The 16,196-nt window shown below is 38.3% G+C and overlaps 1 protein-coding gene across 14 annotated transcripts in view; it reads right to left on the bottom strand.

Annotated features, from left to right (window-relative positions):
* GRIA1 (glutamate ionotropic receptor AMPA type subunit 1) overlaps positions 1-16,196 on the bottom strand; it is a 343,495-nt gene that overhangs the window by 56,982 nt on the left and 270,317 nt on the right. For all 14 annotated transcript variants that reach the window (XM_063811598.1, XM_054684728.2, XM_054684729.2 and 11 more), the window contains 2 exons: positions 8,276-8,474; positions 2,503-2,750 (listed from right to left, as the gene is read on the bottom strand). In XM_063811598.1, the coding sequence (XP_063667668.1) occupies positions 2,503-2,750; positions 8,276-8,474 (447 nt within the window). The remainder of the gene's footprint in view (positions 1-2,502; positions 2,751-8,275; positions 8,475-16,196) is intronic.

Below are 16,196 nucleotides of genomic sequence, written 5' to 3'. Positions count from 1 at the left end.
TCTGTGCTTTGTTTTCTTAACTTCACATCCATGTATTTATGTGGATGTCCTTGACTCACGAAACCTTCAGTAAATTGTAATATTGCGGTATCACTGATGTTCCTGGAACTATAAAAACTCACTCTCTACTTTGAGTCTTTCTAGGCTGATGATCAATAAATTTCTGAGATAAAAGCCTCTTCGTTGCCAAACACTATCATCTGAATCCCCTTTGAACTTTGCTCAAACTTGTAAAGAGTCTTTTAGATTCAACCAGGCAAAAACACATGACTGATAAATACCAGGCCATTTGATTTGTCTTCATTAGTTCATATTCAATTATGTCTACACTTCTCCAGGTATCTTTATTCTCTCAATTTTCCGATAATTACTTAAAGTTCTTCAAAGTATTTTCATTCCTCTTTGAATAAAGACAAAAGTTCTTTATAAAATTCTTCCCCACCTCATCCTCCAATCTCAGCTTAAACATTTCTCCTCTGTATTATTACCTGTGTTCCAAGAACACTTAGTGGCTTTTGGTTAATCGACTGTGCAATGATTTCTTGCCTTAGAATCTTTGCACATGCTGTTTATTCTGCCTCAACTACTCTTTTCTTCCCTTCTCCTCACTTCACTTAGTTAACTCCTATTAATCTGTCAAACTGCAGCTTGAAAAAAACATCCTTGGACCTGTCTTCCCAGCCATGCCCCACTCATCCTGCAGACCAAATTGAACCTTTTTATATCTGGGTGCTTTGAGATCTTCTCTTTGTCTTTATTGTTCTGCTTTCAATTGAATCAGCTGCTGATTTTTATCTATTTATTATGCTTAAGACTGATTTTCAAATCTGAGGATTTATGCTTTCCATAAATTCTAGAAAATTTCTTTAAAATATTGCCTCCAATTCATTCTCTCTTGTCTCTGTCTGGAACTCACAGCAGACTCAATTTTTTTCTTTTTCATGTCTCTTAAACTCTGTGTTACATTTTCTTTTCATCTTTCTGTGTGTTACTCTGGGGAATGTCCTTTGATTCCCCCCTCCCCCACCTCTGATGTTTTTGATTACCTTATGTTTTTAGTTGTACTGTTAATTGTTGCTCATGTAGATTGTCACATAATTTATAACTTTGCCTTGCTTAGCATAGTCCCAGAATAATAAGCTTACGCTTTTAGTTCTAGTTTTGATTTGTTTTTTCTTTTTGATCCTAGGAATTTCTTAACTTGCACTTAAAAGGCTATTTGTTATATCTTATCCGGCATATCTCGTTGTTTCATAGTGAGAATTTTGTTCTGCTACATTGCAGGAAGTAGATGTCCTCTAGGTCCCCTTTTATAGACTGTCCTAGTATCTATTAGAATTGTCATTAAATGTTAATTATTTCTTTAATGTCTGTCTCTCCTGCAAGAATGTAGTGGCATGAGGACAGGGACTATGTCTATCTTGTTCAAAATTGTAGCTCCAGCTACTAGCCCAGTCCCCAGAACAATGTTGGGGCTTAGTATTATTAAGATAAATGAATAAAGTGGAGGCAGAGGTAGACCCAGATGTCATATCCAGATGGGTTAGGAATCCCTCTCCATCATTTTGCAAACTTTATTAATCCTTCTTACCCTTCCTGAAATGCAACTCTTCCCCCAAATGATTTAATCCTTCTGTAATTGACATAATGTCTCATAGGTGACTTCACAGTGTACTGTTTTCAGTGACCTTCAACATAAATTATACCATTTGAACTCACAACCACTTCAGACCTAGGAAGGGCTGGGCCAATTATCCTCCCTCTACAGATGAGGAAACTAAGGGCTGGAAGATGATATGTTTTACCTTTTGTAAGACAGTGAGAATTAAATCTAGGTATTGTGACTCCACGTCTACAGGACTCTTCCTCAGCTGTTGAGAATGAATATCAGGATTTCTTTTCGTGAAAGTAAAGTCCACTGTGCTTCTTTACCAAACTGTCTATATCTTGCTAAATAAATCAGTCTCTAGGTAAGAATAGGTGCTATAATTAATTTGGTGCTATTCATTAGATGCTATTTCGATTTCCACAGCCAGAGTCTCAGGACTCGAAAGATTTGATTTTTCATTTGGACAACATGTTTATGTTTCTTTTGAGACAAACATTATAAACCACCTTCTGTCAAAGAATTCAGGTTGCTGGAGAACTCTGTTCATAGCATTGTTGGATGCAGGGGTGTCTGGTAAAGGATGGGGTGTTACAGATCACACGACAAAAGCACAAGGTTCATTGATGTTTCACACACTTGGAGGAGGAAGGCGAGGCATGGGGAAGAACACATGGGCAGTGACAGTCACAGCAAGCTGAGGCCCCCAGGTCAGTTTCCAACCTCAGGGCTGAAGATCTTGTGTGGCTGGAATCTTTCAGGCCCATAGGTGTTGAAGAAGAGCCCCCTCAACAGCTTGCATTGTGGCATTGGAGGCTTGTAGCAGACACAGAAGCTTCATTCCTGAGATAGGGAGGGGAGAGGGAGTACCAAGGAAGCAAATCTTGGCTACTTACCTCAGGGCAGACCCCTTGGGTGTCGCAATGCCATAGCCTTTGGAATCCAAGTTACCTCCCACCTTCATGGTGTCACAGGGTTTCCGCTGCTCAATGTACTCATTCATGGTGGACTCCAGGAGGTAGGCATATTTGCCTTTGGATTTCCTCACTCGAATCATCCCCTCCTCTGTGGTCCGCACAAAAACTGATGGCTCTGCTGACTTCATGTATGTCCACATCTTCTCAAACACAGCAATTTTAGACCTCTGGTAGGGACAGAAACAAAGCTGGAATTAAGTGCGCTTGGAATTGGGGTCGGTGCACACATTAATGAAGAGCTGAGTGTAGCTTGATCACACATTCATGAGCGAGATTAGCTCAGGAAGAAATAAATTATGAGTGATTGCAAAATAAGAGGCTCTAATTAGTACCAGTAGGTTCCAAAGTACAAATATCTTGCAAATTCAGAATGAACAGAATAGCTCAGATCTTTTAATTACTTCTGAGTAATTATATTCCTCCTAAACAAGGGGAGAATTAAGAAACTGGGGCCCTGCCTGACTTTTAAGTACATTAAAGGACCTATCTATTGTTCAATAAGGCCATATTTATACTAACCAGAAGAAATAGAAAGCTGAATATCAGTGGAATCTGATTTCATTATTGGAAGAAAACACTGAAGAATTTCTGGATCATGGGTAGTCCTGTCCTCAGAATGTATTAGGTTGATGCAAAAGTAATTGAGGTTTTTTGCCATTACTTTTGATGGCAAAAAACCTCAATTACTTTTGCACCAATCAAATATATTGTTGTCTAATAAAGCTGATAACTTGGGACCAAATATTGTCATCTGCTTACATTTAAAAACCTTCCAAATATGGCCCACCTGCCTTCCGTATTTCCCCCTAAACTCACCTTGGGCCTTCTCCCCTTCAGGACTTTGCTTGGACTGTTTTTTCCACTTGAGATGCTGGTTCTGTCTAACCAAATCCTTGTTTCATAGAACAGAATAAATCCTATGTATTTGGAGTCCACCTCAGTTCCAAAGGCAATGGTTTTTAGACTCTAGTAGGCACCATTATCATGTACATCGATTGTAAAAATGCATATTCCCTAGCTCTAAATCTAGAGATTCTGAATCAGCAATTCTGAGGTGGGACCTAGAATACATCTTTTTTAGGAATTGTCCCCAACAGGTGATTCTGATCTGTATGGTCCTCACTTTGAGAAACAGTATTGTGAGGGCTGATACTCTTATGGGACACACAGCCTGGGGCACTCACTGGATGGCCAGGCTAGACTGCAAAGATTGCAAGTCATCTCTCCTTGTATGTAGGTCTCAAGTATGTGGAAGCTACCTGAGGGAATGTCTTCCCTCCTGTGGGTCCGTCACAGGGACTAATTGAGTACCTTGCACATGGTAGGCCCTTAGTCAGGGCCCATGATCCAGGACCATGATCAAACTTCTCATCTAGCATACTGTTTCTAAACGGTGACCTTTTCCCAAAGGGTAGATGTATTTTAGGGATACTACAGTCTGGCTATTACAAATGTTTTCTAAATGGACAAGTGTTAAATACATGTAACAGACTACTTTTTAAAAATAGTTGTTGCTAGAGTCATATATTCTATATAATTCAGTTGTTAATATATAGATTTCAGATTTATTTAATATAAAATTATCATTATACATGCAGCATATCACTTTTTTCTGTATACAAGTATCAGGTTTATTTCCTTGATATTAGCGCACGTCAACTGTTGGTAAGATATTGATCTACAATTGTCATTTGAGTCAGCTGATCAATAAAGACATTTGGGGCCCAGGAAAATCATAGATCTTGAGGGAAAAGTAATGGAAATAGTTGCTATTAAAACTTCAGTTTTAATAGCCTATAATTAGATAAACTATATCACTCGTTTTACAGTCCGGTTTACAATCTAGAAAGGACACTGGACTGGCTGTGAGGAGCCCTGGATATCAGTCTTAGTTCTACTTCTCACTCATGGGTTTGTTTATGGAGAGTCCCTTCTCTTTGGGCCTTAGTTTCCCCATCCATTCCATAGGGAGTTTGGGCATTATAATCTTTAAGTCCCTGGCTAGCTGGAAGTATCTGATTCTTTACCTGAAGATACATCATTCAAGCAACAATGTCAATGTGAGAAAGAAGAAGAAAGAAGGGAGAAAAGGGAGGGAGGATTCCAAGGTTAGGGGAGGAAATACCCAGAACTAATCATAAGGTCTGCCAATGTATTTAATATTCTCTCACAGGAAACAGGAAAATGTATAAATTCAGCTGTGACCAGATTTGCAGATAATCTTCCAGGCACAAATCAACAAAACACACAGCAGGGCAATTGCAAGATGCAATTTGACCTGACAGTATGGACACAGCAGGGAACTGGGCTGTTGACAGGCAGAGCTGAGGAGCCTTCTGGGCAACAGTATGCAGAAAATTAATATGTCCTCTCAGCCTCACCCCAGTGCCCCAAATGTTAAGGCTGTGCACACAGACACTTGGGATGAACTATCAGGAAAATCTAATCTCCAGGAATGTGAAGGTAGCATGAGTGGCAGGGAAGATTGGAAGCGTACTCAGGGTATTTGTTCTTGGATCTCTCCTATCATCCGCAGCTCCCATGGCTCTTCATACATCTTAATTAAACTGTCGATGGAGGATTAAGCATCTCTGGGCTGGGGCTGCCAAGAAGCTCTGGGCTGTCATGGGGACAAGAAGCCAGCTTTTTCAGAGACTGGAGTAGAAGAATTCTTGTCTCACTATTCCCTCCTTTTGCCTTGTGGGGGTGGTAGGTAACCTTATCTCTCCACCCACCAAACTCCTGGTGGGATAATTATCCAAGGTCAGAGTCACAGAGATGGAAAGGCTTATGCATGGGACATATCTTGGCAGTACTCTCCTTTTACAGGTAAAGAAACTGAGGCCCATGATGTGGCAATAAACTGTCAAATGTCATGCAGTTTGTTAGTGGCAGAGCCAAGAGTCCCTGACCTCCTGATTGCACACATTGTGCCTTTCCACTGCAACCAGCTGCCTCCCTCATTTTAGGCTTTATATCTTATTAGCTGAAAGACGTTGGGCAAGTAGCATAACCTTTCTGAGCTTCAGTGTTCCTCTTCTGAAAATAGTAATAATACTGTGCACTTCACAGTGTTGCCGTGGAGATTATATGAGAACACAGGCATAACCCAGTGCCTGGCACAAGAAGGCATTCTATAAGTAGTGCAATGACTACTAATAATTATGCCTTTTTTTTCAGGTTTTACTTTAGGGTAGGAATGCCTCATACCTGGCTTTCTTGGTACCAGTTTCCCTTCCTGTATACATGAGAGACACTGATATCAATCAAAGAATCCTTTCACATCAAGCCCAGATGTGACCTCAGAATCTCTAGGCAACCACTACTGACCTGTCAAAGTAAGTACATGGACTACAACCAATTTGTCACCAATGTAGTAGGCCTGGGCACAGAACTTGTAGAATATGCACTGCCCTGGTTCCAGGTTCTTAACTTTGTGCTGTGGACAAGAGGCAGTAATATGTCAATTGACGTAGTGATTAACAAAGACTTTTGAAATTTTAAATCCCAGCTGTGCCTCTCATTAGGTAGGGCATGACCATTTTCTTCTCTGGGCCTCAGTTTTCCCAACTATAAAATGGTACAGTTAGACTAGATGTGTCCACAAGCCCAGCTGTCATCCTGAGTGATCTTTTTAAAAATGTTTGTCAGTTTAATGACACCACCATGTTAAGACCATGTGGTTCAGTGACAGGAATACTTGGATTGGAACAAGAAAACTCAGATTTGGTACCCACCCCTGACACTTGCATCAAAAGAATTTCCCAAGTTTTAATTTCTTATCTGCAAAGTGGCTGCCACAAATACCTCTTCTGCCTGAGGTCACAGGTGAAACAAAAATGAAACCATAGATGCAAAAGTCCTTTGAGGACTGGTGCATGTTGTCTATGCTATAAGGATGAGAGCATTGTTAAGTGAATTAGATGGTTCCCTAACTGCATTAGCAGGGGTTGGGGCATAGGACAGGCTTTATGGACAAGTAGAAACAGGCACCTTCTTCACACTTTTGTTGCAGGCTAAAAATGTCAGGGAATTGTAATGAGATTGTAAGTGGCTTTTTTATTAACTGGCTGGGTGAGCTTAAGCAAGTAATGCCTCTCTCTAAAATGACAGCCTCTGACTAGGTGACCTCTAAGGCACCTTCTTGCTCTGACACATTGAAAATTGATGATTTTAGCCTTGGAGTTAGGATCAATGATGCTTAAGGCTTTGTTCCCTTTCCTGTCTGTCATACAGAATACAAAGCCCATGGTCAAGAACCTGCAGCATCTCCCACAGTGGTTTGTTCGGGGCCTGGAGTTTGCTCCAAGAAGTTGTAGTGAGATAACTAGGTGAGTCTGTATAGGATCCCTTCTCTTTTGCCTGAGGCAATATGGCAGCCTGCTGTCTCTGCTCCTTCTGCTACTAATTAGCTATGTGATCTTAGGTGATTCTTTTAATTTTCTGATCTATAAAATGGGGACCTATCCTAACTCTGAGCTATAAAATAGGGACAATCTCTAACTCATCTTTAATGAGAGGATTAAATGAGATAATTTGTGTAGGGTGTGCTTAGCACAGGACCTGGTTCATATGTAGGCGGTAGCAAATGTTTCTTATTATTCTTATTTGATCCATAGATGGTAGTTCCATGTACTGTTTCTTCAACTCCTGGAATAAACATCCCTAAAGTCCAGGGAAACCACAGGTTTTCCTGCTTCTGGGCATCTGTCCAAGTTGTTCCTTTTGTCTAGGTTGTACTTAGCCTACTCAGGTCTGGCCTGGCTTTGTGATATCTATAAATGTTTACAGGTCTACCCTGGCTTTGTGATATCTATAAATGTTTACACGTCTACCTTGTATGGCTTTAGTCTCTACCCATTCTTCAGAATGACTCCCAAAGGTTTGCATTTCCTTGAAGTCCTAATGGTATATGGAACCTCCACTGATTGTTCCTTGTTTTGCCTCTAATTTTAGATACCCTATCTCTTTTAGTCTTGTTAAGCTCTGATATAGACATTGTTCTCCTCATTACATGGATGAATGGAAATGGTGTCACAGAGGCTACATGCACAGAACAAGTAAGGGATGGAGCCAGGTTCTGGGCCTCCATCTGCTGAACTTGAAGGCTGTGCTCCTAAGCTCTCTGCTCCTTTGCTTCCGCTCACTGTCTTCTGCCAAAACACATCTCACCACCTCCACTCCCACTTCACATTTTCTCTCTCTCCTGGCACCATTTAATAGATCACTTTTTCCAGTTTTTTTTCCCCATATACTATCCTCTTATTCATCAAGTCAACAAACATTCACTGAGCTCCTTCTGTGAGATAGGAGGGGACACAAAGAGCATCAGGTCCAGCTGTTGTCCGTAAGCTGTTCCTAATTGATTACTAACTAGACTGCAAGGTTTCCGTGAGAACAGAGAGGAAATTGTATTTGATGTCTTTTGCAGGCCTCAGAGCATTAGCACAGACTGATATAGGCAAGGGATCCAAATCAATGCAGGAGCTTTGAAGCTTCTACAAATGTAGAAATGTAGATTTCTCAGGGGGGTGGTAGAAAGCTTAGAAATGTCCTGAGTTTCCCTGACTTACAGTCAGTTAAGCACTTGCTCTGGCTGCCTGTTATCTCAGGCTATATAATGAGAAGGACATTTTAATGACAGTTGTGGTTCCCTTTTGTGAAAGTGCCTTGGGACAAAGGATGTCCCTACCCTGAAGAACTCCTTAGTAGATCCTGCTTCCAGCGTCCCGTAGGCAATTTCTGTCTGCTTCGCTAGGTCCTCTGCACTCTCAATGGGAGACACCATCCTCTCCACGGTCAGGAAGGCGGCCAGATTGGCTGTATATGAGGAGATGATGATTAAGGTGAAGAACCACCAGACGCCACCAACGATGCGACCAGACAGGGACCTGCAGGCCAAAGGGAAGAGGCATCAGCAGCATGGACATCAACTGTGGAAAGCTCTGGGGAGGGACTGAGCACGGGTCCGGGGCTTGGCAGCAGAGCGGTCAGGCCCTATTGCACCCTTCTCATCTGTCAGCAAGATGTGAGAATTCAAATGTTAGAGAGACTCCATATTTTGTTCCTTATTACGGACATGGATCTGTGGGGTTGCTGTCCTTCAGGGGTGATAAAGCCCACATGCACGTATTCACACTCCCTTTTACACATATATAACAGCAAGACACATGATGACAAAGACACAGATATGTCAACACTTGCCCACAAAAATCACAAATATGTATAAGCAATTACATACACAGCAAATGTTTTGTGCAAACATGTATGAATGCAAATGCATTTATACACATGCAAACATTTGATTGGTTTAGACATGTTTTCAGACTGCCTTATTATTGCTCTCCTGGCTGGCAAAGGCCACCAAAATAGTGGACTAGAAGGAAAGGAAGGAAGAATACATTGGAAATAGAATCAGAATAGTCATAGTCCAACCATTGTGGGGAATGCCACCATTGTGTGCAGACACAATTCTTTCCCCCACTCACCCAAGGAAGATAATTTGGTTGAAATAAAAAAGATAAAAAAAGGCAAATATGATAATCAATTATGAGGTGAGAAATTTATCTTTGAAATTTTCAGATTGCTATTCCCCTCTCTTATCTCCCAAACAATGAAGAGAAACATAACCAGCCGAGAGTTCCACTGTTGTCTCTCTGATCTGATAGGATACTTCCAAGTCCAGGGCTTCCCAAGATATTACAAGATGATTTGCATGTGACTTGTGGTGATTTTATGTGGTAAGCAGTTAGGGCATCATGTCATAATGAATCCTATGGTGGTAAAGTTATTTGCATTTCATTTCTCTTTCCATCCTGTTCAATTTATCAAGGAAGTGTTATTCTGGAGCCCCTGTACCTTTAAGCCCATTCTGACAAGTGCTCTGACAGCCTCAAGCTCAGAGCCTTCAATAGGTGACAGTGTTTAATTGAAACCCTATATTTAACAATCAGAGAAATCACCAATGCAACCCATGAGTTTTACCAAGAAATCCAAGAGTCTACTGTGCCTCGGGACAGCAGTATGCAGGCCTGTTGGCTGCTCTGTTGTTCCACACTGCTTGCAAAACCCTTATCTGTGTTGACCTTATATGTGTTATTCCTACATCCCTTGACACTTCACTTTACCTTGATTTCTTGGAGATCCCTTTTCACTCTAGGCAGACAGGGTTTACTCCAAGAAATCCAACAAATATATGTCATTGCTTGCTATGTGGAAAAGAATGCTCCTAGGCGTTTCACACGGAGGGGAAAATAAAAGAGAGGAACACTTGTTGGAATGGATGAGACCAGGAGAGTGGAGCAAAGCTATGTCGCATGAGGAGCAGTTGCAGGAACAAGGAACATTTAACCTGATGAAGAGACTTGAAGAGACATGTTCACTGAAGAGTTGGCATGAGGCTTGTACTATGTGACCTGATTTAGGAGAACTTTGTAGAAGTTTCAGGAAAACAAATACTACTTAAATATGAGGAAGATATTTTTGATGGGTAGGGTGTGCAACATTGAGATGGCTATCCCGAGAGTGAGAGTGTTTCTCCATTTCTGAAGGTGTTCAAGTAGTGAACCATTTACAGAGATATACTTGGTGGTGACTCTTGGTCCCCCAGGACACCAAGTGCTGGGAATGCAACTCTAAGGAGGACAGAGAAGGGGTCAAGGTTCACATGGGGTTAGGGACCAGTTGCTTCCTTTTACACTTTTCCATTTATGAGATTGTGTGATTTAAAATCATAAGTAGGTAGACCAGGATATACGAATTCCATTAAGCAGTCAAGCAAGATAGTTACAAAGGGGCAAAATCACTCCCGCAGTGCCCCAGAACCAGTGCACAACAGGTCTGAAAATCATACCAGTCTTCACATAGAACTATCCCAGTGCTCTTTTCATCTTAGTAGGTGGCAGATACAAGTGTTGAGGTCATTTGAAGCTGCAGCAGCTTTCTCAACTCTGGATGACCACAATGGCATCTAAACTGTACCTCTTTCCTTTTTAAAATTTTATTTTGTTTTCAACTGACACATAAAGATTGTAGATATTTATGGGGTGGAGTATGATGTTTTGATATATGTATACATTATATAATGATCAATTCAGAGTAATTAGCATGTACATCACCTCAAACATTTATCATTTATTTGTGGTGAGAACATTCAAAATATTATCTTTGAGCTATTTTGAAATATATATTATTGTTAAATATAGTCACCCTACCGTGCAATAGAACACAAGAACTTATTCCTTCCATCTAACTGTGCCTTTGAACCTGTTCACAAATCTCTTCCCATCACCCCTCCCCCTCACTTCCCCAGCCTCTGGAACCACTGTTTTACTCTGCACTGCTATGAGATCAATTTTTTTAGATTCCACATGTAAGTGAGATCATGTGGTATTTGTCTTTATGTGCTTGGCTTATTTCACTTAACATAATGTATTCTAGGTCCATCCATGTTGTTGCAAATGACAGGATTTCATTCTTTTTTATGGCTGAATACTATTTCATTGAGTACATACCACTTTTTTAAAAATCTGTTCATCTGTTGATGGGCACGTAAGTTGATTCCATATTTTGGTTACTGTGAATAGTGCTGCAATAAACATGAAAGTGCCAGATATCTCTTTGATGTACTGATTTAATTTCCTTTCTATATTTACTCAATGGTGAGATTGTTGAATCATATGGCAGTTTTATTCTTATTTTTTTGAGGAACCTCCATAATGCTGTCCATGATGGCTGCACTATTTATATTCCCACCAGCGGCATGTAAGAGTTCCCCTTCCTCACACCCTTGCTAGCATTTGTTATTTTTTGTCTACTTCATAATAGCCATTCTAACAAGGGTGAGGTGATATCTCACTGTGGTTTTGATTTGTATTTCCCTGATGATTAGTGATGTGGAGCACTTTTTCATACACTCTGTTGGCCATCTGTATACTTATTTTTTGAGAAAAGTCTATGCAGGTTTTTTGCCCATTTTTAATCGACTTATTTGCATTTTTGCTATTGAGTCCTTATATATTTTGAATATTAACCTCTTGTAAGATACATAGCTTGCAAATATTTCTACCCTATTCTGTAGCTTGTTTCTTCACCCTGTTGATTGCTTCTTTTGCCATGCTGAAGCTTTTTAGTTTGATGCAATCCATTTGTCTATTTTTGCTTTTGTTGTCTGGGATTTTGAGGTTCCGTTGAAAAAATCCTTGCCCAGACCACTATCATGAAACGTTTCCCCTGTTTTTATCTTGTACTTTCATAGTTTTGAATCTTATATTTGTGTCTTTCATCCATTTTGAGGTGATTTTGTACCTAGTGAGAGATAGGGATCTAGTCTAATTCTGCATGTAGATATCCAATTTTCCCAGCACCATTTATTGAAGAGACTATCCCTTCCCCATTGCATGTTTTTGACACCTTTGTTGAAAATCAGTTGGCTGTAAATGTGTAGATTAATTTCTGGGTTGTCTATTTTGTTCCATTAGTCTGTGTGTTGTGTTTGCTTTAATGCCAGTACCATCCTGTTTTGGTTACTATAGCTTTGTAGACTATTTTGAAGTCAGGTAGTGTGGTGCTTCTAGCTTTGTTCTTTTTGTTCAAGATTGCCTTGGCTCTTCAGGGTCTTTTGTTGTTTCATACAAATTTTAGGATTATTTTTCTATTTTTGTGAAGAAGGTTGTTGACATTATGATAGGGATTGCATTGAATCTGTAGATTGCTTTGGGTGATATGGATATTTTAACAATATTAATTCTTTCAATTATGAATAATGGATATCTTTCCATTTGCTTGTGTCCTCTTAAATTTCTTTCATCAATGTTTTATAGTTTTTACCACAGAAATATTTTATCTCCTTGGTTAAATTTACTCCTAGATGTGTTTTTTGGAGCTATGTAAATGGAATTGCTTTCTTGATTTCTTTTTCAGGTATTTTTCTGTTAGACTATAAGAATACTATTAATTTTGTATTTTGATTTTATACCCTGCAACTTTGTTGAATTTCTATTAGCTTTTTGGAGGGTTTCTAGGGTTTTCTATAGAGAAGATCATGTCATCTGCAAACAGGGACAATCTGACTTCTTCTTTTTCAATTTGAATGTTATTTTTTTCTCTTGCCTGATTGCTCAGGCTAGGACTTCCAGTACAACGTTGAATAGAAGTGGGGACAGTGGCCATCCTCGTCTAGTTCCATACCTTAGGGGAAAAGCTTTCAACTTTTCCCTATTCAATATGATGTTGGCTGTATTTTTCATATATGGCCTTTATTGTGTGGAGGTATTTTCTTTCTATAGTTAATTTGTTGAGGGTTTTCATCATAAAAGGTTGCTGAATTTTATTAAATGCTTTTTCTGTATATATTGAAATGATCATCTAATTTGTGTTCTTGATTCTATTAATGGGATGTATCATGTTTATTGATTTGAATATATTGAACCATTCTTGCATCCCTGGGCTGAATCCTACTTGATTATGGTGCATGATCTTTTTAATGTGCTGTTGAATTTGGTTTGCTAGTATTTTGTGGAGGATTATTGCATCTATGTTTATCAGGGATATTAGCCTGTAGTTTTCTTTTTTGTTGTGTCTGGTTTTGGGATTAGGGTAATTCTGGCTTCAAAGAATGAGTTTGGAACAACTTCCTCCCTTTCAATTTTTTTGGAATAGTTTGAGAATAATTAAATTAGTTCTTCTTTAACTATTTGGTAGAATTTGGCAGTGAAGCCGTCAGTCCTGGGTTTTCTATGATGGGAGACTTTTTATTACTGATTCAATCTCCTTGCTTGTTATTGGTCTTTTCAGGTTTTCTATTTCTTCTTAATTCAATTTTGATAGGTTGCATGTGTCTAAGAACTTATTTTTTTCTAGGTTTTACAATTTGTTGTGTATAGTTATCACAACAGTCTCTTATGATCCTTTATATTTCTGTGGTATCAATTTTAACGTCTCCTTTTTCATTTATAATTTTATTTATTTGAGTCATTTCTCTTATTTTCTCAGTCTTGCTAAAGGTTCGTCAGTTTTATCTTTCTAAAAAGCAACTCTTTTTGAGCTTTTGTGTTGTTTTTAGCCCCTATTTTATTTATTTCTGTTCTGGTCTTTATGATTTATTTCCTTCTGTAAATTTGAGATTTAGTTTGTTCTGTTTTTTTTTTTTTTTTGGTCTTTGAAGTTCAATGCTAGGTTGTTAATATCTTTCTACTTTTTTGACATAGGTATTTATTTCTATAAACTTTCCTCTTGCTGTATCTCATAGGTTTTCATATGTCATGTTTTCATTTTCATTTGTCTCATGAAATTAAAATTTTTAAAAAATGTCCTCATTGATTCATTGGTTGTTCAGGAGAATGTTGTTTAATTTCTGTAATTCTGCATGGTTTCCAAAGTTCCTCTTGTTATTGATTGCTAGTTTTATTGCACTGTGGTTATAAAAGATACTTAACATAATTTTGATTTTTAAAAATTTGTTAATACTTGTTTTGTATTGTGATATATGTATGTGATATACTTGTTTTCTATGTGATATATGCTGTAGACTGTTCTATGTTCTGTTGCAAAGAACGTATATCCTACAACTCTTGAATGGAATGTTCTATAAAGGTATGTTAGGTCCATTTGGTCTAGAGTGCATCTAGAAACAACTAGTCTGGTGTTTCTTTGATTATCGTCTGTCTGGATGATCTCTCTATTGTGGAAAGTGTTGAAGTTTCTCCTATTATTTTATTGCAGAGTATAGTTCTCTTTAAGTCTATTAATATTTGCTTACATATTTAACTGCTCTGATGCTGGTTGAATATACAATTATTATATTATCTTGCTGTATTTGACTCCTTTACCATTATATAATTGCCTTCTTTGTCTTTTTTGTTATAATTTTTTTCCTGAAAATGTACTTTTTTCTGATATAAGTGTGACTACTCCTGCTCCATTTTTTTGTTTTAATTTACATGGAATATCTTGTTCCCTCCTTTTTCTTTCAGACTATGTGTTCTCTTATAGGTGAAGTGACCCTCTTGTGAGTGGCATATAATTGGGTCTTATTTATTTTTATTAATTCAGCCACGCTATGTCTTTTAATTGGATAATTTAAGCAATTACATTTCAGGTAATTCAGTCAGGGCTTACCACTGCCATTTTGTTACATGTTTTCTAGTTTCAAAAAACAGATTCTTTATTCTGTTCTTTCTTGCTGTTTTTCTTTGTGATTAAGAGATTTTCACTAGTAGTATGCTTTTATTTTCTGTTTAACTATTAGAAATCCTTGCTTTGTGGCTACCATGAGGCTTACAATAAACATTCAATAGCTCTATCTCTTAACATATTATTGTAGTTATTGTTATTTTTCATAGCTTTGTCTTTCAGTCTTTGTACTAATAATGTAAGTGATTTACACACCATGATTATAATATTAGAATATTGTGAATGTCTGTATATTTGCTTTTACCAGTGAGTTTTATAACTTCAGATGTTTTATTGTTACACATAGTGTCCTTTTCTTCCCGTTTGAAAAACTCTCTATAAGATTTCTTGTAAGACTGTCTGATGGTGATGAATTTCTGGGTCTTTCATTTGTCCAGGAAAGTCTTTATGTCTCCTTCAATTCTGACAAATAGCTTTTCTGGGTACAGGCTTATTGGTTAGCAAGTTTTTATCTTTTCCTTCAGTACTCCTAATATATCACCAAGAGAACTTCCTCCTGGTCTGCAAAGTTTTTGCTGAGAAGTCTGTTGCCAGGTGTGTTGGGATTCTTACATGTTATTTGCTTCTTTTCTCTTGCTGCTTTTAGAATTCTCTTTGTCCTTGACCTTTGAAAATTTGATTACAACACGTCTGAGATAGTCTTATTTGGGTTGAATCTATTGGTGACTTTTGACCTTCCTCTACCTGGATAATTATATCTTTCTTTAGGTTCGGATAGGTCTCTGTTATTTCTTTGCATAAGCCATCTACCCTTTTGTGTTTTTCTTCTCCCTCTTGAACTTCAATGACCCAAATATTTGCTCTTTTGATGCTATTCCATAGATCCTATAAGCTTTCTTTGTTCTATTTCATTCTTTTTTCCTATTTTCTCCTTTGGCTGTATTTTCAAGGAGCCTGTTTTCAAGCTCTTGATTCCTTCTTCTGCTTTATTAACTTCTGCTGTTTATGCTTTCTACTGCATTTTAAAAAAATTCATTCATTTGTATTTTTCAGTTCCAGATTTTTTTGTTGTTGCAATCTCTCTGTTAAATTGCTGAATTTTTTCTCTGTGTTTTCTTAAAATTCATTGAGCTTCCTTAACACAGCTATTTTGAATCACTTGTCCAACAGATCATATATTTCCATCTCTTTAGGGTCCCTCATTGGTGTCATGTTTTGTCCATTAGGTGAGGTCATACTTCCAAGATTGTTCTTAATGCTTGTGGATGTATGTCAATCTCTTTACATTGAAGAATTAGATATTTATTCTAGTCTTTGCAATCTGGCTTTGTTTGTGCTCATCCTTCAGTTGGCCTGTCCAGAAATCTGTTGTCAGAGTCTGTGACTCTGACAATCTAACCTGTTGTCAGAGTCTGTGACTGCTGCAGCTATTTCAACACTAGAGGGTATCCTAATCTAGGGTTCTCTGTAAGTCTTGTGAA

This window comes from Pan troglodytes, chromosome 4 (assembly GCF_028858775.2).
Source record: "Pan troglodytes isolate AG18354 chromosome 4, NHGRI_mPanTro3-v2.0_pri, whole genome shotgun sequence".
Taxonomy (NCBI): domain Eukaryota; kingdom Metazoa; phylum Chordata; class Mammalia; order Primates; family Hominidae; genus Pan; species Pan troglodytes.
This window is presented reverse-complemented; position numbering and strand designations above follow the sequence as displayed.